The sequence below is a fragment of the Callorhinus ursinus genome, unplaced genomic scaffold (genome assembly GCF_003265705.2).
Source record: "Callorhinus ursinus isolate GAN/ISIS: 27379988/994484 unplaced genomic scaffold, GSC_fseal_2.0 scaffold24, whole genome shotgun sequence".
Lineage (NCBI taxonomy): Eukaryota > Metazoa > Chordata > Mammalia > Carnivora > Otariidae > Callorhinus > Callorhinus ursinus.
Genome location: NW_027397086.1, coordinates 19,081,932 through 19,108,173, shown reverse-complemented (window position 1 = coordinate 19,108,173; position 26,242 = coordinate 19,081,932). Strand labels below are relative to the sequence as shown.

General features: G+C 40.0%; 1 protein-coding gene and 1 pseudogene across 1 annotated transcript in view; one reads left to right on the top strand and one right to left on the bottom strand.

The window, feature by feature from the left end:
* Window positions 1-7,876, bottom strand: part of LOC112836695 (S-formylglutathione hydrolase-like) — a 38,160-nt pseudogene extending 30,284 nt beyond the window's left edge.
* Window positions 7,877-16,561: 8,685 nt separating this feature from the next.
* Window positions 16,562-26,242, top strand: part of MUSK (muscle associated receptor tyrosine kinase) — a 106,903-nt gene continuing 97,222 nt past the window's right edge. The window contains exons 1-2 of the mRNA XM_073876573.1: window positions 16,562-16,691; window positions 17,053-17,362. Of these exons, the coding sequence (XP_073732674.1) occupies window positions 17,284-17,362 (79 nt within the window). The 5' untranslated portion in view covers window positions 16,562-16,691; window positions 17,053-17,283. The remainder of the gene's footprint in view (window positions 16,692-17,052; window positions 17,363-26,242) is intronic.

The window sequence follows — 26,242 nt, the reverse complement described above, 5'->3', positions numbered from 1 at the left end:
ATTATGCACAATGAATCATGGAACACTACATCAAAAACTAATGATACAATATATGGTGATTAATATAACAATGAAAAATTTAAAGAGAAATTGAAGAAAACACAATAAGTGGAAAAATTTATATTCATGCATTGGAAGAATTGATATTATTAAAATGTCCATATTACCCAAATCGATCTATAGATTCAGTGCAATTTCCATCAAATTCCAATGGCTTTTTTCACAAAAACAAAAGAAACAATCCTAAAATTTGTATGGAACCACAGAAGAACCCAAAAGGCTAAAAACCTTGCACAAGAAGAGCAAAACCAGAGGCATTACATGTCCTGTTTTTAAACTATATTACAAAGCTTTAGTAATCAAAACAGTATGATATTGGCATAAAAATAAACACAGAGATCAATGAAGCAGAATAGAGAACCCAGAAATAAATCCATGCATATTAGTTCAACTAATTTTCCATAAAGGCACTATGAATACACAATGGGGAAAAGATAGCATTTTAATAAATGTTGTTGGGGAAATAGGATATCCATATGCAAAAGAATGAAATTGGACCTCTATCTTACACCATACACAACAATCAACTCAAAATGGATTTAAGACTTAAACATAAGACCTCAAACTGTAAAACTCCTAAAAGAGAACACAGCGGAATAGCTCCTTGACATCAGTCTTGGCAATGATTGTTTGGATTTCACACCAAAAGCAAAGGCAACAAAAGCAAAAATAAACAAGTGGAACTACATTAAATTAAAAAGCTTCTGCACAGCAAAGGAAACCATCAATGAAATGAAAAAGCAATCTATGGGATAAGAGAAAGTATCCACAAATCATACATCTGATTAGGGATTGATATCCAAAGTATATGAAGAACTCATACAACTTAATAGCAAAAACAAACAATCCAATTAAAAAATGGGCCAGGGGCTGAAAATCATTTTCCCAAAGAAGACATACAAATGGCCAACAGGTACATTAAAAGGTACTCAATATCACTAATCATCAGGGAAATGCAAATCAAAACCACAACGACACACCACCTCACACCTATTAGAATGGCTATCATAAAAAAGACAAGAGATGACAAGTGTTCATAAAGATGTGGAGAAAAGGATATGCTTGAATGCTTTTGGTAGGAACATGAATTGATACAGCCATTATGAAAAACAGTATGGAAGTTCCTCAAGAAATTAGAAGCAGAACTACCATATGATACAGAAATTCCACCTTTTGGTATTTATTCAAAGGAAATAAGATCATTATCTCAACTCCCATATCCATTGCAGCACTAGTCATAATACCCAAGATAAAGAAACAACCTAAGTATCCATTAATGGATGGGTGGGTAAAGAAAATGTGGCATATACATACAATGGAACATTATTCAGCCTTAAAAAAGAAGGAAATCCATTTGTGACAACATGGATGATCCTGGAAGACATCATGCAAAACGAGATAAGCCATACATTATGGTACGGTATAACTTATATGCAGAATCTTAAAAAAAAAAAAAAAAGTCAAACTCATAGAAACTAAGAGTAGACTAGTGGTTGCCAGGGAAACCGTAAGGTGGAGGAAATGAGAGGCTGGTATCGCTTTCAGTTATAAGATGATTAAGTTCTGAGGATCTAATGTATATCATGGTGACTGTACTTATAACACTGCAGAGTACACTTGAAATTTACTAAGGCCATAGATCTTACACACACAAGAAAGGTAACTATGTGAGATGATGAATGTACTATTTAGCTTGATTGTTGGAATCATTTCATAATATATACATATATTGAATCATCAAGAGTTGTATAGTTTAAATATCTTACAAATTTGTCAAATAAACCTCAATAAAGCTGGGGAAAAACCACCATTTTCCACTTAGATTACCAATTATAGAGAGGTATGTTAAAATCTTCTACAGTGGCTATAGATTTGCCAATTTCTCTTAGCAATTCTATACATTTTTCCTTCATGTATATCAGGGCTATATAATTAGATATATAAAGCTACAATATATGATAGTAGGCCAATAAGAAATACATATTAATGAAACACAATGTACAAATTATAAAGCATATTTGTGTGCTCATGGGAGACATCAGTAATCAATCACGGCATGCCAGTCTGCTCCAAGGTGACTCCAGAATATTTTCTAGCATTTCACCCTATGCAGTCATCTTAGTTGTTACTCAAAGTAATTCCTTTTGCCTTTCCCTGGCCTACCTTATAGAATATTCTAAAAAAGACAGAATTTCAGATAAATGGGATGAATAAAAGATTATTCAAGAAATAGCAGTAGAACAACTGATGCTTTGGGAAAGAATGCCATATTTCTATGGTATAGTAAGAATAATTCTGGATTGATTGAAAAATTCAATATAAAAATAATTAACTCCTAGAAAGTCTAGAAGAGAACATAGGTGTAAATTACCTTTTCTTGGGATCCAGAGAGCTTTTATGACCATAAAACAGAGGCTGGAGAGAAGTTATAAGAAAAATGTCTGATAGATTAGGTTTTATAAAAATTAAAATCTTGTTTTTCAGTCATAAAAAACAAACTGAACAAATGAGGGAACATTTAGCAGTGCATATAATACTTAAAGTTCTTAATGCATAAATATCTTACAAATTAAAAAAGAAAGAGACAAACATCCTACAGGAAAAATAAACTAGGAACAAACTCATATAATGTACAAGAGGAGAAGTATTAATGGCAAATATGTATGTTGCATAAGTTTACATTTCACACTAACAACAAAATAACACGAGATATCTTTTTTACCCATCAAATTACCATGAAGAGTTCAGAAATGAGAATGTCGTGATAGAGAGCGCATACGTGAAAATATCTGGAAGAAAATTTGAAAATACACACCCAGGGCCTCATAAGTATTCACACACTTTGATTCAGTAATTCCATTTCTATAATGATCTGAATTAGATATAATGATCCATAATTAGAGCATCACATGAAACAGAATGGATGAAATGCTGACATTTTATTCCTAATAGTTAAAAATTGGAAATAATTAAAACAGGTGAATGTCTACACAGACAACAGTGTATCTGTACATTAACAATCAAAGTTGTAATAATCAATGATGGTAGAAATTAAAAGAAACCATGTGCTGTGTGCTTCAAATTTTATTTAACATGCATTTTCTGTATATTTAATATGAAAGAATTTGGGATATAAATGTACAAACATGGTAATAATGTTTGTTTTCTAAGTCTGGGCTTGACCCTGAAATGACTGGCTGTTGTTTTTATTCTCGGTATTTGATGATTGTTTTCCTATTACTTTTTTTTCTTTTACAGTGAATGGCTGAAATCAGAAAAAGATTTTTCAGAAGAAAATGTCAGAGAACAGAGAGTGCCTAAAAATCACATCAGTCTATTGCAGTTCTCAAATATTTCCTAATCCAGAGAGATACAATCAACAACTGTCTTATTAGACTATTGCCAAAAAAAATCTCAAAAATCTAACTTTGCTCATGAAGACAGAAAATGTCTCCTTGAGTACATACTGTAATCACGCAGAAAGGCATGTGTAACTCACAGCTCAAAATCTCTAGGACTGTCCCCTCGTCAGCACAGTTCAGTCCGGCCCCTTGCCCTGGGCTAACCTAAAGCAACCCCTAAGTCTGGTCCACAGGCCACACACCCAGGCTTTGAGAAAGAGCCAGAGAAGCCCTGTTGGTTTGCCTACCCTAATCCTGTGATTACCAGAACATTACAAAAATAAGACTTATCTGTGGATTTGTATTTTTATTAAATTAAGTCTCCTGAGAGCATCATGGTTATGCATAAACCGCATTTATTAATCCTGGCATAGCTCAAAGAGATCACTGCAAAAATAGACTATGAATAAATTGACCACGTCATACTTACTCAGTGTGCAGTGTAATTTTCCTAGTGTTATTTTGTGCCGCTGAGCCGCTGAGCTGCTGAGGGGCTAAATGAAGGCTTCTCTTTCTCTGAGGTGGTATAGTTTTCAAAACTGGAAAATTCCTTTCCACACAGTGTTGACATTAGTACACACTTCCTGAGCCCTTATTTATCTAGCATAGTCACTTTCAGTGTACTGCGCTATTTATAGAAGATGCGAGAAGATGCATCTAGCATCTAGAATTCATTCAAGATGGCTGAATTCAAGAATGTAAAGAGGCATTTTCATAATCTGTGTGTGCAACTAGCAATTACCGCTAGGTAAGGCAAAGGGCAACTTGACTGTATTCATTTTCTGATCTTTCAATCACATGACCAAAACGAGGGCTAGTTTTGGGAAGCAATTTGCAAAGCCATTTTAAATATGGTGTTAACAGTTCAAAAACATTCTGCTTCAGATTTGCAAAATGAGGATTCCACGAATCAAGTTAAGTCAAACTGAAATTTAATAGATGCATAGATCTCCTAAGGATTCGTCACACGAAATATTGTCTGCCATCTTAGCCGTTCACTCTGCAAGTTTGAAATATTTCTCCTGTCCAGGGCCCCAGCGACTACCATGTGGCCAGATGAGATGGCCACTTCCCATTCCTGTACTCCCTTCATCCTCTCAGCAGCCTTTGACCAAGTGGACCACTCCCATCTTCTTAAGGAACTTCTTCTCTTTCCCCCAAAAATGCACAGACCTGGATCTCCTCCAGCTTCTCTGGTAGTTGTTTCTCACTTTCTTCTGCCTTATTTTAACTTGCTCTTCTTCTTCTTCTTCAATACAGCCTCTTAAAGCCGACATTACTAAGAGCTCAATCCTGGGCCCTCACTTGTGCTCCATCTGAACTCGCCCATGACAATCCATGCTGTCTCATGATTAAACAACATCCATGTGTGCAGAAAACTCCCCCATTGATACTCAAGCCCAAACTTCTTTTCTTGGCTCCAGACCTAAATTGGTCCTACTTAGCAGACATTTTTATGATTACTCATATGATTAAGAACATTGTCCTCCCTAAACTGGTTTTTAATCTGATCTTTAGCATCTTACTACACAACACCACATCCACCCAGGTCTTCTCTTCAGAATTCTCAACAACATTTCTGTTCCCCCTTCTGCTTTGCTAAGTCCTGCTGTTCTGAAACCCGATAGAGACAGCGATCTTTCTTTTTAGAACCTTTTTAGAGACATACCGTTGCCTCTGCTGTGTTCTGGTCATTAGAAGTAGTTATGAAATCCAGACCATGCTCAAACAAAGAGGATTCCACTCTTGGGGGCCATCTTGGAGGCTGCCTGCCCCACTGATAGGGCAGGCTTGGCGAGGGCTGCTCTGACCCTTCTGCAGTGCTCTGAACCCTGCCAAGAGCTTCTCTCCTTACACTGCCACATGGTCTACTGGAAGCAGTTGTCGATGTTTCCTTTGGACTCCAGGGCCTGGCCTAGAGCCTAGCCATGACCTGCTGAACTGAACTGAATTGTGCATCTCTCAGCCAGGGTCAGAATATATAAACAGTGCTGGGACTAAACCGAGAAATGAAGCTCCTAAGATGGGATGTTTCCTTTGGAGGTGATCTCACGGTGCCCTAAAAGCAAATCTAACATATTTGAGGAATCTGTGGTAGGAGTCTGGAACACTCCAGTTATAATGAAGAAGCGGAAAGGAGACAGGCAGTGAGAAAGAAGGATGGATCTGTCATCCTGGTAGGAGCTTACATAATGGTTTTCAGTCTTCTGTGTCTCCTCACAATACCTCAGGAAACTCCAGATGAGGTTTGTGATTAAGGGAAGCAGAAAAGAGGAGGCAACAGAAGGGAACATTGCAGGGAACTCAGGTACCAGTTTTATCATAAAAGGAACCAAGGAAGGACATTTGCTTACCACCCTCAGGTTCCCAAATGACAAAGGCCACAGAAGGGCCAAATCCAATCCAATCCAACCCACTCTTTTCCTGTACACAGAGTATGTCTTGAATTCTTGCTCACCCTTCCCCCCCAATTTAGCTGGGTAAGTAGCACAGATAACTTTTCTTCTCTACCGAAGCATAGACTTCAAGTATGCAGCTCTCCACAACTCCAAGTCTGCCTTCCCTCCAGCATTCAGTGGGCCTCCAAACAATCATTTCCCCAAGCTGCAAAATGCGGTTCTGCATGACATAACCTCCACACGCTACCATAAAGGAAGGGGTGGGGGGTGGGCGGGGAGACCTAAGAGAATAAGCCAAGGAAATCTCTTTAATGCTTCACTCCCCTAGCAAGAGAATCCACTAGCAAGGCCTAAAATTCTTAGGGAGAAAGAAAGATGTGGTTACATTTATTCCCTTTCTTTCTTTTTTTAACAATTTTTATTTATTTATTTGACAGAGAGAGAGCACAAGCAGGGCAGAGCTGCAGAGGGAGAGGGAGAAGCAGGCTCCCCACTGAGCAGGGAGCCCAACATGGGGCTCTATCCCAGGACCCTGAGATCATGAATGGAGCCAAAGGCAGCTGCTTAACCGACGAAGCCACCCAAGCGCCCCATATTCCCTATTTCATCATAAAATAGGTACCAAGGGCTATAATACATTGGGAACTCTGCCAGGCACAGGATTCATAGACATAAAGGACACAAAAATCAGCCTTCAACAGGCTCATCTTCTTGTGGAGTCTTGCGGACTCTTGACAGAGTCAAGAGCAGGTTAAGAATTCTACCATAACAGCCTGCTGTGGGTTAAGAAAGAGGTGAGCACAGAGTGTGAGCTCCTGGTGAGAGAAGAGGACATCCAACTTGGATTGGGGCATCAAATGAAACTTCTCAGGGAAGTAAGAACCAGGTGGAATCTTGAAGGACCGGCCATGATTGGCTAAAGGTAAACAGGGGAGTAACATTCCAGCAGAAGGGAAACCATGCAAAGAAGCAGGGAGATCAGAAAGAGTGTGGTGGTGATTTCAGGGCACTACAGTGACTCCTCCGACAAAAAGTGTGAGGAAGGCAGGATGAGGAAGGGAGAGAAGAGAGGGCAACAGAGGACTGCCACGCCAGGGAGTGTGGAGGTTACCCCAAAGCATCAGGAAGTCATAAAACATCCCAAGCAGGAAAATGACGTGGTCAAATTTATATATAGAAGGAGCTGTCTCACGTTAGTGGAGAGATCTGATTGGCAGGGAGACCCACTCCCTGCTGCCATAAAAAGTGAGGTGTGGGGGCAGTTGAGGAAGGGACAATTCAGAAAGAATGTAAACTTGTTGAGACTCAGATAAATATAGGGTTAAGGAAAAAGAAGGGTGTCAGGGATGACTCACAGCTTAGTGGCTTAAGAAGCTGAGGAGAAGATGGTGGTATTCACTGAAACAAGAGATAAAGGAATTCCCAAGGTTTTAGGGAAGAAGATGAGTTTAGCATTGGACATACTGATATTATAGGGACTTAGGACCAATTTCCCCAGGTACTAGGATCTTGGATTCATTTAAATTCAGACAGACTCTTCGGTCAGTAGAAATTTAGACTCTAGGTCTTGAGAACCTTGGAAAACAGTTTGAATTTCATCAGCTCTGAAACTATAGTACCTTCCCTAAGCTGTCTCCCACCACTCCCCATAATAACATCCCTCTTTCATATAGGGCCGGGATGGTTGGGAAGTGAACAGTGGAGACCACCATAGCTGTATCAGCTTAGCTCTTTTCTCATACTATCTTACCCCCAAGGGCACTTGAACATTGAGAATCAGGTATTACAGGTCAACTTAGAGCCATGTCAACTTGAAAAAGTTCTGAATTTATATACAACTTGTATGTAGCCAGTAATAGCCTGTTAATAGCCAGTCCCTATTCTGAAGTACTTGTTTTCATAGAACTCACCAATAAGAAAAAGCACATATTCTCCAACATTCCCACAGATACCTTCATTTACAGGTACTTGGAACTGGGTCCAAGTATCTGGAGGCATGTTGGTTTCCAGAGACATTTTAGCTCAACAACAGTGGCAGAAAGCCACTATGGAGATACGGCCTGTAAAAATGGCATCTGTCTTAGAGAGCCTTTTGCAGCGATGGGGAGGGAAAGCAAAGTTTGAAGGTTTTCTGTCCTCTCTGATCTCACTGTTAATTCTAGTTGGCTGTTAAATGTTTTTCAGATTAATAATATTATATCTCAACTCCTGAGTTTCAGTTACTTGTGAGATAGCCATATAGGTGACCAGCTATGCAGGTGTTTCCAAAAGAGATTTCATTCAGCTACAGGTATAGGGGTCACACATACTTAGATGTGGTCTAATGCTGTAAAATGGTCGAAACCACTCTTAGGAATGTGTACAGCCAAGAAGTGTGCCGAGGACTTAACTTGGGAAAAATCAACATTTAAATTCTGCAGGGGAGGAAATGGGGGGGAGGGGGCTTGAAGGAGACAACAACAAAAAGTAACAAGAAAACCAGGAAGGAACTCTATCAGAAAAAGCCAAGTGAAAAAGAACTTTAAGTAAAAAGAATAGCCAATACTGCCACATGTTGAGGAAAATTCAAGTAAGATACATACTGAGCTATCGATTAGCTTGGCAAGTTGGATTTTTTTTTTATTTCATTTTGATAAATTTAAGTTTTGGCAATATGTCTTCCCAGGCAGATTTGAAAACTTTATGTAGTCAACTGGATTCATCTTTATAGGATTCCCACGTTTTGTGTCATATCAAAGGTGTTTTCCATGAGAATATACATATTTACATAAAATTTATAAATTTATTCGTTTATTTATATTTTAGATATATTTCCTGCAAGTGAGTGTGTATGTGTGTGTGTGTATCATATAACTTGAGAGAAAGGCTTAACTTGGGAGAAACGGAATGTTTTGGAAGGATACCAGGTAGCTTCTGGAATACTTGGGAACACTGGAGAGCCAGGCAGGAACCAAGGCAGTCAGGTGGCAAGTCCCATGGCCAAGATCTCAGCAGAGGAACAGCCTGGTCAGGGTGACACAGCTCTGCTGCTGGACGCTGGGCACAGCGGCTGGCACTACCCTCACCGGACACTGGATACTGCTGAGGCCCTGCCACGACTGCGTGCTACTCTTGGCACCACCGCCACCGAACACTTGATGCCACCACCACTGGAATGAATTCTAACTACCTCCTTCTTTGTGTCGCCTGCTCCAAATTCAAAGTCCCAGCAAAGGCGTCTCACTGTCTGAGCTTAGGTCACTCATCCATATCTAGCTATCGGGGTTTACAAGAGCAAGTACTCATTTTTCTTGGCTTCTACAGGCAGAGCTGGGACCTGCCTCCTACCAAAACTCAACAGGCAAACATAAGAAGAAGTTCAAGGGATGCCTGGGTGGCTCGGTCGTTAAGCATCTGCCTTCGGTTCAGGTCATGATCCCAGGGTCCTGGGATCAAGCCCCACATTGGGCTCCGTGCTCCTCCCTCTCCTGCTCCCCCTGCTTGTGCTCTGTCTGTCAAATAAATAAATAAAATCTTTTTAAAAAGAAGAAAAAGAGGTTCAAATACTGAGTTTAAAAAACAAAACCAAAAATTAAAACTTCACAGTAGAGGATAATGCCTTCCTCACAAAGATGTTTTTGTGATTTGCACCTGATCATAAAATGACATCTGTAGTTGTCCTAATTTTTTATATATAAAAACTTTAATCAAAACATGAATTGAACAGTATCATTGTACTTGACCCTTTACATACATTCTCTTTTTTTTTCAATGAGCAATAGTCATGCCTCATGGACTAACTGGCTACATGGACTAACTTAGCTAGTACACAAAGCCACACATTCTTTTTTTAAGCCTTTATTTTTTAGAGCAGTTTTAGGTTCACAACAATATTGAGAAGGAGGCACAGAGAGTTCCCATATTCTACCTGCCCCTACACGTGCTCACCTCCCCCATTATCAGCATCACTCACCAGGCTATTACATTTTTTGGCAAAGATGAACTTATACTGACCCATCACAACCACCCAAAGTCCATAGCTTACCTTAGGGTCCACTCTTGGTATTATATTCTCTGTGTGTTTGAACAAATGTATAATGACACATATCCATCATTATTAGATCATAGAGAATATTTTCACCGTCCTAAAAATCATCTGTGCTCTCGGCCTGTTCATCCCTTCCCCCCCCCACTGCCCCCAGAAACCACTGATCTTTTTACTGTCTCCATAGTTTTGCCTTTTCTAGAATGCCATATAGTTAGAATTCATAGAGTATGCAGCCTTTCCAGATTTGCTTCTTTCACTTAGTGATATGCATTTAACATTCCTCCATGTCTTTTCATGACATGATAGCTCATTTCTTTTTAGCGCTGAATAACAGTCCGTTATCTGGATGCACCACAGTTTATTTATCCACTCACCCACTGAAGAACAGCTTGGTTGCTTCTAAGTTTTGGCAATTACAAATAATGCTGCTATAAATATCTGTGTACAGGTTTTTCCGTGAACATGTTTTCAACTCCTTTGGGTAAATACCAAGAAGCATGATTGTTGGATCCTATGGTAGGAGTATGTTTAGTTTTGTAAGATACTGCCAAACTGTCTTCCAAAATGGCTGAATCATTTTGCATTCCCACCAGCGATGGATGAGAGGTCCTACTGCTTCACATCCTCACCAGTGTTACAGATTCTGGCCATTCTAATCGGTGTGTGGTGGATAAATTTTAAAAGTAAAACATCTCTCTGGCAGCAGCATTAAGGGTCTGAACAGCCTACAGCAGTGGCATCCCCAGGAGGCTGGTGGAGGGCTTCTTCCCTCAGTACTATTTAAACTATATATATTAACTTCAGGGTCTTTGAACTGTAGCCATATTGGAGTTTTCCAGTGGGTTTTCAGATGGACAGTGGGGCTGGATAAATCAGGAAGAAGTGCCAAGATCATGGATGTGATCAGCAGGTTAGAGGTCTCAGAGAACAGTTTTGTCCCATAGTATGGAAAATCCAGACAGAGACCCATACTCTGGAAAAGCCCCTGTAACACACTGGAGTACCAAAGATACACTTCAGAGGGGCCAAGGGTGATATGACAGAGAAGCAGTGTAGTCAGTCTTTGGGAGCAAGTAAGAGAAGTGGGTTAAAGTATGATATGCTGACTGAAAAGGTGATTACTGCAGACAAATGGGAGTACTGGCGTGCTCTCTTTCCGGTGTCTGACTTGTGCTCTGGGAAAAGCTGGAACTCTTTAAAGAGACCAGCTGGGATATCCTTCCATTTATCCTCTAGCTCTACTTGCCCCTGCTCTAGGCCTGTGGAGACTGACTTCCGTGAACCCTACCAATGGGCTTCCTTGCCCTCCAGCTTCCTATTGGGCTTGGCCAATGGTGAGAATCTGCCAGAAATCAAAAGCGTTCCCCTGTGCTGGCCAAATCCCTTAACCAAAGGTCTCAGTTCCCAATAGGAAGCTCTCTTTCAACACAGTCACCCCTGTCTCTAGGTTCCAATAAGTGGTTTTCTGCCCCTTTGACTCTCAGGCCTCGAGACGGCAAAGAGCACCTGTTGGAGGTTCACGTCTCCACACCAGTTCTCATCGTTCCTCAACATCTTACACCTTTGTACGTCTCCCTTTATTCTACTTGAGTAAGCCATCGATTTCATTTTGGGACCCAGACAACAGCCCAAGATAGAAATTTATAAATTTTATGGGACAAAAATTGACCATTTCAGTAGATAATTTTTCCTTTTGGAAGTTCCCGCTAGCACACAATGAAATACTCCACTGTCTGCAGTTCATGCAATTTTTCTTCCACCCATCCCCATCCCCTTGCCCACCTGCCACTAATGAGTTCTCTAGGTCTCCGCACTCCAGCAGCCCGACTCCACTCGGTTTTTCAAGTTGGAAATCTGGTATTCACCTTGACTTTAGCCTTTTCCATATTTGTCTCCAATCTGCCCTTTCCCCTCCCTCCACCTCTTGTCCCTCATGTGCAGTAACAGTGGCCTCAGAGCTGGTCTCCATTCTGAGAAATGAACTTAACTGAGCATAAGCAAAACAGCCTCAGGTCATAGGCTGTGTTCCCAAGATGAGCCCCTGAACTGGCTTAAAGCTACCCACATCACTGAATCTCTCCCTTTCCAGTTTCTGCTTCTTTCCTTGTCCATATTCCTACCTTCTTGGTGCTGCCAGTATCATCACCTGTTTATTGACTGTGTCTATTCTCAGTACATCCACTTTGCTCCCTAGCACCCCATTTCCTTCTCTCTTCTGGAATGCTGCTTCCCTGGACTAATGTATCACTAACAAATACCCTTTCTTCCCCCTACCCCCCAAAATAAACCGAACCATTCAACATCTGTCACTTGTGAAGCTGAGAAGTGCTGGAGAAAAAAAATCACACCAGGGTGTCTGGTATCAGCATAACTTTATAGTGACAACCTCCACTGTGCGCTCTCTTATTTTCCACAATAACTGTCTTAAATCTTCCTCAACCTCACCTTCCACATCACAGAGATGATAGAAGTCATCAGGTGAGGGCTCAGTAAACTCTCTGCCATTCCCTCCTACAAATGTGTCTATTTACCCTTCCTTACCGCCTTCTAGTACAAGATCCTATGCTCAGGACTCCAGCCGCTCCTGCCTTTCTGGAGACTTTGAACTATCTATTATCTCTTCTTTTTCTGTGTCTTTAACTTCTTTCTCTCTAGAGGATCTTTCATACCACACTTTCAAAATAAATAAAGAAGAAGTTCCGGGGGCACCTGGCTGGCTCAGTCAGTAGAGCATGCATGCGACTCTTAATTTAAGGGTTGTGACTTCAGGCCCTATGTTGGGTGCAGAAACTACTAAAAAAAAAGAAAGGAAAAGAAAGAATAAATTCTGTCTTTGTCCAACTTCTCCCTCCAGCTGCTGCTTAAATTTCACTTCCCTTCATGGTCACTCTTCTTGAGAGAATCCGACTCATGTACTGTCTCCATTCCCTCACATCCTGCTCACTCTCCAGTCTGTGCACACCACACTGGTCTTTTTTTTTTTTTTTTGTAAAATATTTTATATTTAATGAAATAGTACTAAAATTCTTTTATTATTATTATGTCAATCACCATACATTACATCATTAGTTTTTGACGTAGTGTTCCATTTAGTACTGAAATTCTTATCTCATGCCCCACTGCTCCCCGGGACTCCCTTAACCAAGAGCATAAACCACTTCTATGTTGCGAAGTTCAATGGAAACCTTTCAGTTCCTTCTATTGGACCACTCAGCAGCATTCAACATACTCCATGTTTTCCTTCTGGAAATGCTCTCTTCTCTCCCCTTCCCTTTTGTGACACACTACTTTATTAGTATCTATCTTTCTACCTACCTAGCTGCTTTGTGTTCATCTTTTTCTCGCTCTTTTATCTTTCACTGACTTTGAAAGGTTGGAATGTTCCATGGCTCAGCTCTAGGGCTTCCTCTCCTTCCACACGCTCCCCCTCAGCCCATCTGCTTCACTTCTGTAGCTTCCGCGGCAACCTACACTCCCATGGTGTTTCACCACTCTTAGAATGAAGCTCTTACTGAGACAAAGAAGACCCTGAGTGACCTCCCCTATCTGCTTCTGTAGCTTTTGCCCTTACTTCCTGCACTCCCAACAAACTGGCTTTTTCCATTTCCATCACAGCACCATGGTCCTCCTTACCCTGGCCATTTGCACATTTTTCTCCCATTGCTTGTTACAATCCACCCCCACACCTCCTGAGTTTGGCTGTCTTTTAGTCATCTTACAGAGCTGAGCCTCAGTGGCACTTCCTCAGAGAAGCATTTCTTGCTTCTCGGACTAGGCCAGCCTCATTTTTTTTTTCAGGCTCAGTTTTTACATAATTTTACAGTATAGTGTATCTCTCCAGATTATAATTATTTATGTAATTTTTATTATTCATTCCCTCACCAGACATTAAGCTCCACTGCCTGTTGCTCAATGTCCCACATACAGTAGGTATTCAGTATAATGCATTAATTCACTGAACAAACATCTTCTTTCAAGAGTCCTTTCCAATTTTATAAGATGTAGCCCTCCTGATGCACCTCTAATCACTATCCTAACAATTCATGAGAGATCCCATCCATTTTTAAAAATAAAAACCCACACTATTGACTCCCCAGGAGTTTTCTGGAAAGGGCTGCTGACCAGTGAGGCGGAGAATTAGGTCATTGCCCTTTATGATAATTAGAAGGGGCTCTTTGCCAAGCTTCACCAGATGCATGAGAGCCTGGTGCAGACCACAAGCACTAACGTGGTGATGTGCTGACTCCGGCAGGAATGGGGCTAGTCTCATCAGCTGCTGTGCGGCTGAATGCCAGTGTCTAGTTCAAGACGTGGCTCAGAACAGTGCTACTTGCTCTTTGAGCCCACTTCCTGGGAGTTTTGGCCAGCTTCTGAGATGCAGAAGCAAAGATAGCATAGGTGGGGTGCCTGGGTGGCTCAGTTGGTTAAGCGACTGCCTTCGGCTCAGGTCATGATCCTGGAGTCCCGGGATCGAGTCCCATGTCGGGCTTCCTGCTCAGCGGGGAGTCTGCTTCTCCCTCTGACCCTCTTCCCTCTCGTGCTTTCTATCTGTCATTCTCTCTCTCTCAAATAAATAAAATCTTAAAAAAAAAAAAAAGATAGCATAGGTGGTGAGGAAAGCTTCATTGGTGGCTGACTGTACCTTATTAACAGGAAGACAGGCCCTCATCCCCATGTGCTCTCCTCATGCCCTGAAAAAGCCATGAAAGAGTGGCACCTGGTCTCACCCTCTGTGGCTGAACGAGCCTGCCAGTATTAGGAAGAGATTTGCTGGCATTGTAGGAATGGAAGGCCCTCTTGTTTCAGGGTTACAAGAAACTGCTGCAAGGAGTGTAACTGGCTGGTAGCCTCTAGCTGCCACACTTTGGCATCTGCTGCAGTGGGCTTCACTCAGCCAACGACTGGTTCATTTCGGACCAGCACTCTCCCTCAAATTCTACCTTGAATTTTCCCTCAACAGAGTTTTGTCTCCCCTTAGCACTTCGTGGTACTGTGCTCGCCTTAAGACACGGGTTGTGGTGGAATTTGAAATAGATAATTTCCTGGAATGACTGGTCTAGAGGGTGCAGTTCCTACTGGATTCAAAGACAGGCGCCATCACTGCTCATTCTATATTTTAGGGGAAAGAGGATGCAGAGTGCTCCTTCGGAAGTCTTATTCCTGGGTATCTGAAGGAAGAGGGCCCTTGGGGCGGGGGTATCACCTTGGACTTCCCTTCATTGATGGCCAGTACTGATTTAGCTCACAAATCTAGAGTCAACCAAATTTCCAGAACCCTGCACTTTCCCTAGTGTTATTTATGGAAATGACAGGTAGCCACACTGTTCATCTTGCTAACTCCTAAACTGCACATAAAATATGTGCTCATCTTACAAACATTCAAATTTTCCATGAAATAGACAGCATTCACAGGGTATTCTCAACAGAAACAGAAACAGAAATAGGTTTCTTCTATTAAAATTACATTAGGATTATTTTGGTTGCAGTTTAAGGACTCAAACTCATATGAGCCAAGCCCCCCCAAAGGGTGAATTTATTAAGTTAAATAACAAAGAAGTGCAGTAGATAGATCTGGCTTTGCACATTATTTCTTGTTCATGGCACATAAAAGCTTCCAACAGCCCTGGCTTACCTGGTCCTCACAGATGCTGATCTAAGAAGGAAGAACATATTACAAAAGGTCCAGGAAAACATAAAACCTTGGACTGGCCAGTATGAGCTATAAGCCCATTTCTGAATCAATCCCTATGGGTAGGTAGTAGAGGTGTTCTACATGGAAAATATTTGCAATTTATATAACAGACAAATGACCTAAATTTTTTATAGAGAGCATACATTAAAACTCCTATAAATAAGAAAAAGAAAAATGACCTAAGAAGAATACAGACAAAAGCCACAGAAGAGGAAAATGAGTAACAATAAAAATATGAAAAATTCTCATTAACAACAGTATTCAGTGAAATAAATATAAATTAAAACAATGAAATACTATTTTTACTGTATTCAAATGTAAGAATTCAAAGGCAAATGTTGATGAGAGTGTAGGGAAATGGGACCTCCCATACATTGCTGGGGAGTAAATATACCATCATATATCCATACTTGAGATGACTATGTTGTCAATAGAAATAATGGGCAGTGCAGTATGTGTTAGCATGGTAAAGTCTCCAAGACAGATTGTTCAGTGGGAAAAGGCAATTCACACAGTAGAATATTTTGGAAGCTGTGGAGTTGCACCTTTAGGAGAACTTGCTGCAAGGAATGTGACTGGCTGACAGCCCACAGCTGCCGACTCCATGGACTCATGAAGCCAAAGAATGAGGGCACATCAACACAGGGCAAAGAATCTTAAGCAGTGTGGTAAGTTCAGTGACAGAGATGTGCACAATATAGACAGACATGGACATAGACAGAGACACAGATATGTGCATGCCCAGAGGCAAACCCAATGCAACTTTGGGAAGATATGGGACTTTGGGTCTGGGGTGGCTCCCAGGAAGGATGATGATAAAGCTGAGATGTTAACTGGGTACAGAGAAGGGGAAAACACTCCAAGCGGGCAGAACAGCATGAGCAACTCATGGAGGGAAGAAAGCTGTGCACAGGGAACTGACAACAGGTTGCTAAATACTAAACTAGAGGCTTGGATTGCAACAGATGAGGCAGCGAGATAGGCAGAGTCCAGCAAGGCCTCCTTTGTCATCCTAGAGAGGCTGGAATAGGCTTTCATATGGCGAGAAGACACGGAAGGCTTTGGAGCAGGAGAGTCCATCTGAGAAGAGATTAGAGGCTAATAAGACACAGGTGAGAACAGACAGGACGCTGTCGCTGTCATTCAGAGAGGGCGAACGTCTGGAAAGGAGATTGCGATAGTGTTATACAGGTTAGAATCAATGGAGGGGAAGAAATCTAGGAGCGTGGAGTTGGTACCATCTGTAGGAATTGGTAATGGGCTGGAAGTAGGAGGTGGGGTGAGAGATGGGGAGGAGCCCGATTAGAGACACCCAGGGTCCTGGCGTGAGGGCAGAGAGGTGGTGAACTGAATCAGATCAGGAAACCTATACCTCAGGGAATACAGTGATGGTTGCAAAGGCATCTGGTATTGTCCTTCTGCCACTGTCTTAAAAGGGATTCTAAAGGGATTTTCTTTCCCTTGTTCCTCCAGCACTACACTTGCATTACTGGCCTAAGTGGATACTCACCAGCTGGCCGTGTCCATCACTACCGCCAAGTCTGAGAATTCCCGAGTATACTTAGAGCCTGTGGAGCTGCTGACACAAACAGTCATTAGCAGACGACCCTTTTGTAACCAACTATGCTTTAAAATGTAAACTGTGGGGGCATTTTCCTTGCATTGTCCAGAAGGAACTTTCTCCTGCCTGAGCCTGGATTAATCATGAGAGAGCTCGTCAACATTCCACTGGTACATATTCTTACTTTGGTTGCCTTCAGCGGGACTGAGAAACTTCCAAAAGGTTTGTTTCGGGAATCTTGTCTTCTTGTTGCCTTGTCACAGTTCTAGTGTGTGTGTGTGTGTGTGTGTGTGTGTGTGTGTGTGCGCACGCACACGTGCGCGCACGCACTCTGATCACGACCGATTCATATGATGATGGGCTTGGGTGTTACTTGGTGAAGTTGGGTACAATGTATGGAGAGGGAGAAAACTGTAAAAGTAAGCAGTTGCTTGATGGTCTCATTTCTACTAGCATCCCTCCCCCACTTAAGTTCTGCAATAAAAAGTTTAGCCACCCAGTACATGCGAAGCCCTCACTTGTAGGGAAACATCAGCAGGTAGACTGTAAGTTATCAAGGTCCGTTTTGTTTATGTGTGTGTGTCAAACTTCAGGGTGGTCTAAATGGATGATGAAAACCTTTTCACATTAGGTTTGCCAGGAATATAATCAACCCTACTCCCAGATGTCCAGACTGTTTGCTTCTGAACAAAAATCATTTCCATTTTCAGTTTCAGTTTTGCAAGATTCTTAGTAAATACTTTAGTTCCTAAAAATTGGAATTAAAGAAAGACTCACACCATTTGCCTATGTAATAAAAGCCTGAAGACAATGAGTTCTCAATAACTTTGAGGTTGGAGGCATGATTTGGCTTGGCAAGAGACTGTGAAAGTTTTTTTTCAGAGCCTTTGGAATGTACCGGAAATAACACCACCTCAGGGAAAGGAAAGCAACTTAAGAAACTGACAGACACCTGTTGCAGGAGCAAGAATGTCCACAGTGATACGGTTTCTGGCCAGTGTATTATGAAACTGAGACTAGTGTATTTCAAATCAGGAAGAAAGGCAGGAAAATACGATATTTTGCAAAGTGACTGAGGGCTTCTTTGAAAAATTTTTTTAAAGACACGAGTAAGATTGAATGATATCAGTTAAAGGGTTTTCAGATTAAATGTATTAGAGTAAAAAGAATTTTGTGTTTTATGATACTCTCGAATTAATTATTTTCCCCTCTGTTACTTTCCCAAAGAACTGAACACGTTTGTATTGTGTAGATAAGTGAAGGTAGCATCTGTATGTAGATGGGAAATGTAGCTTTAGATTTTGTGGTTCACTAGAATTTCAGAAGCCACAAGGGCAAGACTGCTAATGAGATACAGCTTTCCTCAAAAACAATCTGATTTCATAGATTCATGTTGTTTTGTTTTCCTTTTCTATCTTACACAAGCAGAAAGGTATCTTCAGATGTATTTAAACGTTTAATTGCCAACAAATACTTTAGGGTATCTCAGATAAGGAAAAATCTAGATCTTTTCTAACAGCTAATAATAGACAGACTCAACATTGGCTTCAGATTATTTTAATACTTCCTGATCATACAACGGATGTCCGGTAAGGTAGCACCTGAATGTTCACACATACGGATTGTGACAAGTCTTATTTGCGCTATTCTAAACCACAAAGTTACATAAAAATGACATGGTTAAATGCTAAAATTCACTAAAATTCAGTCTCATAAGGAGCGAAAAATTAATTTTGATGGTTCATATCAGAATTTGGTACATTAAAAAAACTATCTCCATATAAACAACCCCTAATTTATATTCTAGAAAGAAACGATTTATAGTTTCCAGACTTTACAGGTAAAGCCCTTAATTCAAATGCATACTATCTCTAGTTTGAAAAATTCCAAATATGGTGATATAAAGATAACAAAGCCAAAAATCCTGGCTTTTAGATAAAATGATCAGATTATTAATCCAACTTTGTTTGTAACTTATTTACTACTATAGATTATAAAATCAAAAAATTAAAAGAATGTTTTTGCCCAGTCTCCTGTATTTATGGTAAAATTTAAACTAGTATGAACTTAACACCAACCCTAGCCAAGAATACCAGGTCTAGTAGGACAAACATCCATTAACGACACACACCTGCTCTGAGAATAAACATCATAAAAACATAGTCCTTAAAATTTTAAATGTCAGAATTCATGGAATATACTGGCACAAAACCCACAAAAATATGCTATCATTTTAATACTACGAAAAGCAATAAAGATGTTCCACACAAACTATCTCATAGTTACTTTCTCTATTCTTGACAGAGAATAAAAAGAGTTTTTTAGATGGATACCTTTGTCCTAAGTCCTTTATCATGAATGAATCAAGAAATCTGCACAATAACGTGTTACAAAGTAGATTGACAGATTTTAAATAGTGCAAGAGTAATTAGTGGATTCTTTTCTGTCTATATACCATTGCCTCAATAAAATTAATAATAGACTTTGTAGATTTAATAGTTTATTAATTTTAGTTTGAGATTCCCAATGTTCAAAGACAAGGGGAAAAATCACTTGTTCTGAATCATTCCAACTAGTGATACTTAGAACGATGAGCTCACTATCATAACCCACAAGTAGGAGAAATTTACCAACCTTCAGGTATGAAAGTACCCAACATTTCATTGAATACTCGCCTTAACCACATACACTTCAATAATATTTAGTGCTTTATCAGGGAATATTAAGTGTGTGGTGGGATTTAAAGTCTGTAGGAGTATAGGAGTTCATGGAAGCAGCTCTAAAGTGTGTTTATTGTGCACAAAGAACTCCTGTCCAAATGCCACTTTACTCCCATACCTAGAGGTTTCTGAGTCTAAGTGATCTATCTTCAGATATATTTGAGTAATTTCCTCTTCTGCATCGTATGTATACAAAGACAGGATTCACAGATTCAACGACTAGGCACAGCTGTCACTGAAATCCAGGACACCGAGTCCTGGATGAATATTGACGTGCACTGAAAGAGCAACTCATTGCGTGTTTGCTTTAAATACTACTGACCTTAAAGAACAGAAAGGAGCAGAAATGTCAAGATTTCTGCCACATTTCCAGAGTAGGAGGCAGCTTCTCAGTGAAATAGGACTTAAGATTATGGGAGAAAGGGACAAGTAAGGGGTGAGTACAGGACCTGAAGGATATGGCCCAATTCAGGAAACCGAGCAAAGGAGCAGACCAGAGAATGCAGAAGAACTACATGGCCATGCTGAGGACCTAACTGGGCTTGGGGACGGAGCCTTTGTCATGGCTTTAATTTGCACCACTGTTTCACTTCATCTAACAATACTATATGCACATAGGAGCAGCGAGGACAGCTGGTTGGATTAGTTCAAGGTTGGTGCTCCCCGGAGTCGGCGCAGCTAAAGGACTAGAGAGTAAGGGAGCTGAGATTATATGGCAACATACCAGGCAGTCTAGGCTGAATAATGAAGGCAGTGAAGTGAGGACATTTAAGGCCCGGAAGAGAACATTAAGCTCAAGTTCCTTTTCCTAGTCTCCAAGGTCTTTCCATGTGTTTTTAGGGACAGCAGGTAGTCTCTGTGAGCCTCTGTTCCTCGTAAAATGAAGACGTGCATAGTAGTGTTCAAAATATAGCATTATATACTATGCTAAGGACTGTCAATGATTGGGGAAATGTTCATCCTTGGGCAACATGCACATTTTAGATTGGTCCCTATGAAACTATGTCTTTACCCAAATGAATTCCCCCAGGAGAGGCAATTTCAGACATTCTAACAGGCTGAGCCAGAACTCCTACCAGCCTGTGACCAGCGCCATTCCTGAAGACAAGGACCAAAAGTGTGTTCTGTGATGATGAATGATACCACATTAATAAGTGACTGAGATTATCGATGAAGTTTACAAACTCCAAAGGCATCATCATAAAAAATAACTTGCATTTTATTATATCACCAGTAGAATAAATGTGTCAGTGTCTAAGATAAGCTAAATGATGAGCAATACTGAATACCCTTTTTCTTTGGGGAATCTGAAAAATTTCCAGCACCGAAACGTGTTTTCTCATACTGAAAAAACAATACTGTATTCACGATGTTAGAAAAAAAACATGAATATATCCCAAGTCTGAGCTCTAATTTTACTAAAATAGAAAGAAGCAAATACACCTGGCTTCTTGGTTTACTCGGTCATTTGGTCGTGTTAATCAACAACTATTCAATCAGAAGCTGGTATGCCAATGGCCATGTGGTTGGGCCCATAAAAGGGTAATGTCATGTCCTTCTCACCAAGCAGCTAGGATTCAAGTTAAGCTACTCTTTGGGTACAGGAAAGTGTTGTGCTCATTTTCATGTATTTGTTATTCATGTGGTCCTTGGATTGAGGAAAGAAATAGTGCCCTAGTTTAAACAGACTCTGGCTGAGATGAAAGCTGAATAAGAGAATGCAAGTAAACAGGAGACAGTCTGCTGAGTCAACAAATATCATTAAATACAACGATGTGATTTTGTCTGTAACGATTTGAAAGTGGATTTGTTTGGATAATTTTGAAAGATGGGCAAAGTGAACTTAACCAATTATATCCTGCCTATACAAATTGATATTAATGTAAATCTTATTTTTCCCTCTGTCTGTGAGTAGTATTAGGCTGAAGACATAGAATAGCTTAGTGTTAAAAGATAGGAACTTTAAACCAACCTTCACCTTGAAGTTCAGCTCTATAACTTCCTACTTTCATTATGTTTAGACTAGTTATTTAACCATTCTTAGCCTCCATTCCTCATCTGCAAATGAGAACAATACTATCTACCTTTATGTTTGTTGTCATAAATGAGATAATGAATGAAAAGTATAATGCATGGCCCATGGCAGGTTCTTGATATTGGATGCTAAAATTATTAAAAAAGAGTCAAACTTGACCCAAGACTGCCATGCCACATGTACATGATGGGAGGGTGTTAATCTAATAAAGTTCTTCGTAACGCCTCATATATGTCTCCTTAAATGTCAAGACATTGTAACATTTACTTCCTTGATTTTAACTGATCTCAACAGTTTGTAAAAGTATTAATAGTATGTCTATTACCTCTGTCACTTTGGAAGTATCAAGTGAGAAGAAACTAATGAATCAAGTTTATTTTATAATAAGACATGGCCATGAAGAATGATTTTGAAAATATAAAATATAGAAAAGCTTACAATAGAAAAAAATCATCCCAACTTACAAGACTACTAATGTGTTGGTATATTTTCTTCCATTTTTTTCTATGTATCATAAAAAACTGTTTATACAATTCTGCTACCTGCCACTTCTACTTAACATGAATGCATGAACATATTCTATTATCTATACTCTTTAAAATACCATTTGCAGTGACTGTGTAAATAATATACTGTTTAGACAAGAGTTGCTGATATATGTTTAATATCCACCTCTCTGAGACAAAAAAAAAGGCCCTCATCTGTTGCATTTGTTGATTTCTGTAAATATTCCAACTACAGTTGATTTCAAGCTAACGACGAATACTGAATTGGAAAGAGATGTGCAGTAGCATGCCTTTATATGCTATTTCTACTATAAGGATACATTGGATGTAAATTACTTCAAGAGCGTAGATAACAGTGCAGTGTAGTAAAACAATTAGGAAGTGATCCATTTTGAGTATTATTATTTTGTTTTTGACATGATTTATTTAATTATAATTTTTATTTCAATTTGTTAACTTGAGTAGAGTTGACACACATGTTAACATTAGTTTCAGGTGTACAACAGAGTGATTCAACTTCTCTATATGTTACGCTCTGCCTGTCACAAGCATAGCCACCCTCTGTCACCTAAATTTATATAATTTAGTTTTTAATAACGGCTCTATTTAACAATTGTCTCACAAAATTCTGGAAAAATTAGCACTTGGCTCTGTTAAGCAAGCCAGTACCAGCCAGCTCCAGCAGATCCCAGCTAGAAGGCAGAACCGGGTGCCGAAACTTTCTTCCACTTCAGCATGATTAGTACAATTTAGGACAATTAATCGCTTTGTACAGTGAAGGTCATCTAATGTGCCTTTCCATCTTGAGATTATTTCCTTGGGAGAGATTCCCAGACGTAAATATTAATGGTAAATTTGCAAGTCATCCAGAGACTAGGAGAACCACTGAACTGTTCACGCTTCAGTTTCCAAGTTACCAAATCAAGTAACACACAGTGTTCTATATGGGCAAAGGCCAATTTTGAATGCTTCACGTATATTCATTTAATGAACCCTCCTGACAAGCCTCTGTGGTGGTTTTATCATCCTCTCCATCTACAGCTGAAGATGCAGAGGCCCTGGCTGAGTGACTTAGAGCGGGAAGTGACAGAACAGGGATTTGAACTTGAGCCCTCTGCTAGTGCCTCTCACTCTTCAGGCTCAATAGTCTTTCCTTTTAAACAATGAAAGCATTCAGTGGGGGGGATGCGGTCGCTGGGGGATGGGCATTAAGGAGGGCACGTGATCGGATGAGCACTGGGTGTTATATGCAACTCATGAATCGTTGAACACTACATCAAACACTAATATATGTTGGCTAATTGAATTTAAATTAAAAAAATAATAAATAAACAATGAAAGCATTCAATATGATCAATTCACCTTTGGGCCCATCATTATCTGCATCCCACAAATATTTAATAAGTATTCACTGTTTTTATTTCTTAGTATCTGTGTTACTATACAGTTGATAACTTATCTCATCCATGGGAACCTTCATGCCTATGTATAAAAGATGTCATTTCACATAAAAATTCTGCTCTCTTATTTCAGCTATTCTCTTCCCACCTTTAAAAAAATATATGCTTGTTATAAAGGCCTCAGAGATACAGTTCATTTAAACATCACATCCGTCAATGTGCTAACCCTGGGGATAGAAAAAGGCCTAAGACATGGTCCCTGGCCCCAAAGCTCAAGACTTCTACAATTAAGTATGGGACAAAGACATAAACAGATCATTTTAATCACATCCCTGTCACAAGTGCTGTAAAAGCGACATTTGCAGGATGACCTAAGGTTCAGAAAAAGGGCATTTGGCTCTGTCTAGCAAGTCTGGGAAACTGGGAGAAGATGCTGCTTAAACTGGATCTTAGGAAAAGAACAACATTAAGGAGGAAGATGTGGGCCTCGTGGGACACTCGAAAGCACCGTGTTCCCTTACTCTCGGCCCATGAGTTTGTCTCTGAGTTTACTGAAAAAAGAAGGTTCATTTAGATAGTGGATGCATGTTTTATGACCAATGTGCCAGTCTGTTTTCATGAAGCTGTGACCCCCTACCCTGCAGCTAAAATATTGTTCACACTACTTACTTGGCTGTCACGTGTACCTTGCATTTTAACTAAAATGACCATATAATTTGTTGTCCAAAGTCAGGCACTTTTGGAGTAGAGGGCACTATCAATAATTGTGCCAGGAGAGCAGGCATAACTGACTATTATAACTGATCATTATTTATCTATCCATCCTCATTATCTAGATTGTGGCAGAGATGGGTTTTACACATATTTTTTGCTTCTAGTGAACCTGGTGCTTGCTACATGGAAAACAGTAAATAAATCTCTGCTAAATAATAATAATGATGATAACAAAGTGGTAATGATAATTATTTTAAATAAGATTATGCAATGGGTAGATTTCCAGACTCACCCAAATGCCGGTGTTGACACTTTGCCACACCATCCAGCCCTTGAGATACCCAGGACCCCACCCCATTTGCTTTGGTGGATTCATAGGTTTCCTTAAGCATTAAAGAGGGGTGCATCCATCCCACTACCAACCTGCTCTCTTCCTTCTTAATTTCTTTGTCCTCCTAACTCTTATAATCCAGGTGGACCCTCATTTCATAGAGGGACAGGAAGAGAGAAAGGACCATGTCACAGCCTCTCCTCCTGTTGTCTTTCTTTTCGTGGAACACACACACACACACACGCACACACAGAGGCACACACACACACAAACAAAACAACAACACAAAAACAAAAACAAAACCAGCTTTGGAATATAACTCACATACCATGCACCTTACCCACCTAAAGTATACAATTCACAGAGTTGTGCTTTTATCATCAAAATCAAGCTGAGAACATTTTCATCACACCTACAAGAAATCCTGTGTCCTTTAGCCACTGATCACCCCCTTACCACTCCATTCTTTCCCCCCCCGCCCTGAGTCCTAGGCAGTCACTAATGCATTTTCTGACTACAGAATGGCCCATCTGGACATTTCATATAAATGGAATCATACAGTATGTTGTTCTTGTGGTTGGCTTCTTTTACTTAGCTTGTTTCCAAGGTTCATCCATGTTGTGGTAAATACTGGTACTTCATTCCTTTTTATTGTCAAATAATATTCCATGGTTCGGATATACCCATTTTGTTGACCCATTAATCTGTTGGTAGACATCTGGGTTGCTTCCATCTTTTGGCTACTGTGAATAACACTGCTATGAACACAGTTGCATAAATATCTGAGTCCCTGCTTTCAATACTTTTGGGTATATATTCAGAAGTGGAACTGCTGGATCATATGGTAATCTTAGGCTTAATTTTTTGAGGAGCCACCATACTGTTTTCCACAACAGCTGCACCATTTTACATCCCCACTAGCAATGCACAAGGGTTCTAATTTTTCCACCTCCTTGCCAAGGAGGTGGAATGTTGTGGATGTGAAGTGGCATCTAACTGTGGTTTTGGTTTGCATTTCCTTAACAGCTAATGATATTGAGCATCTTTTCACATGCTTATGTCTCCAACACAAGTGAAATTTATACAAACTCTTTGAAGATATGTCTATTCGGATCTTTGCCCATTTTTTATTTGGATATTTTGTCTTTTTACATATTCTTTTCCTAATTTACTCACATGCAGATCGGAATTCTTTGTAAATCTGATGACGCTTGAGCTTCAAAGTCTTTTAAAACCCTCAGTGGGCTCTAGCAATGTGTTCATATTAAGAAATTTGGAAAAAAATGTCTTTAAACAATTGTTAAGACCTCTTTCTACTCTGATTCCCTTTAGTCACACTTCCCTTCAAGTTGATTTGTGTTGGGTGGCCACAGATACATTGTATGTAAAATTTTAT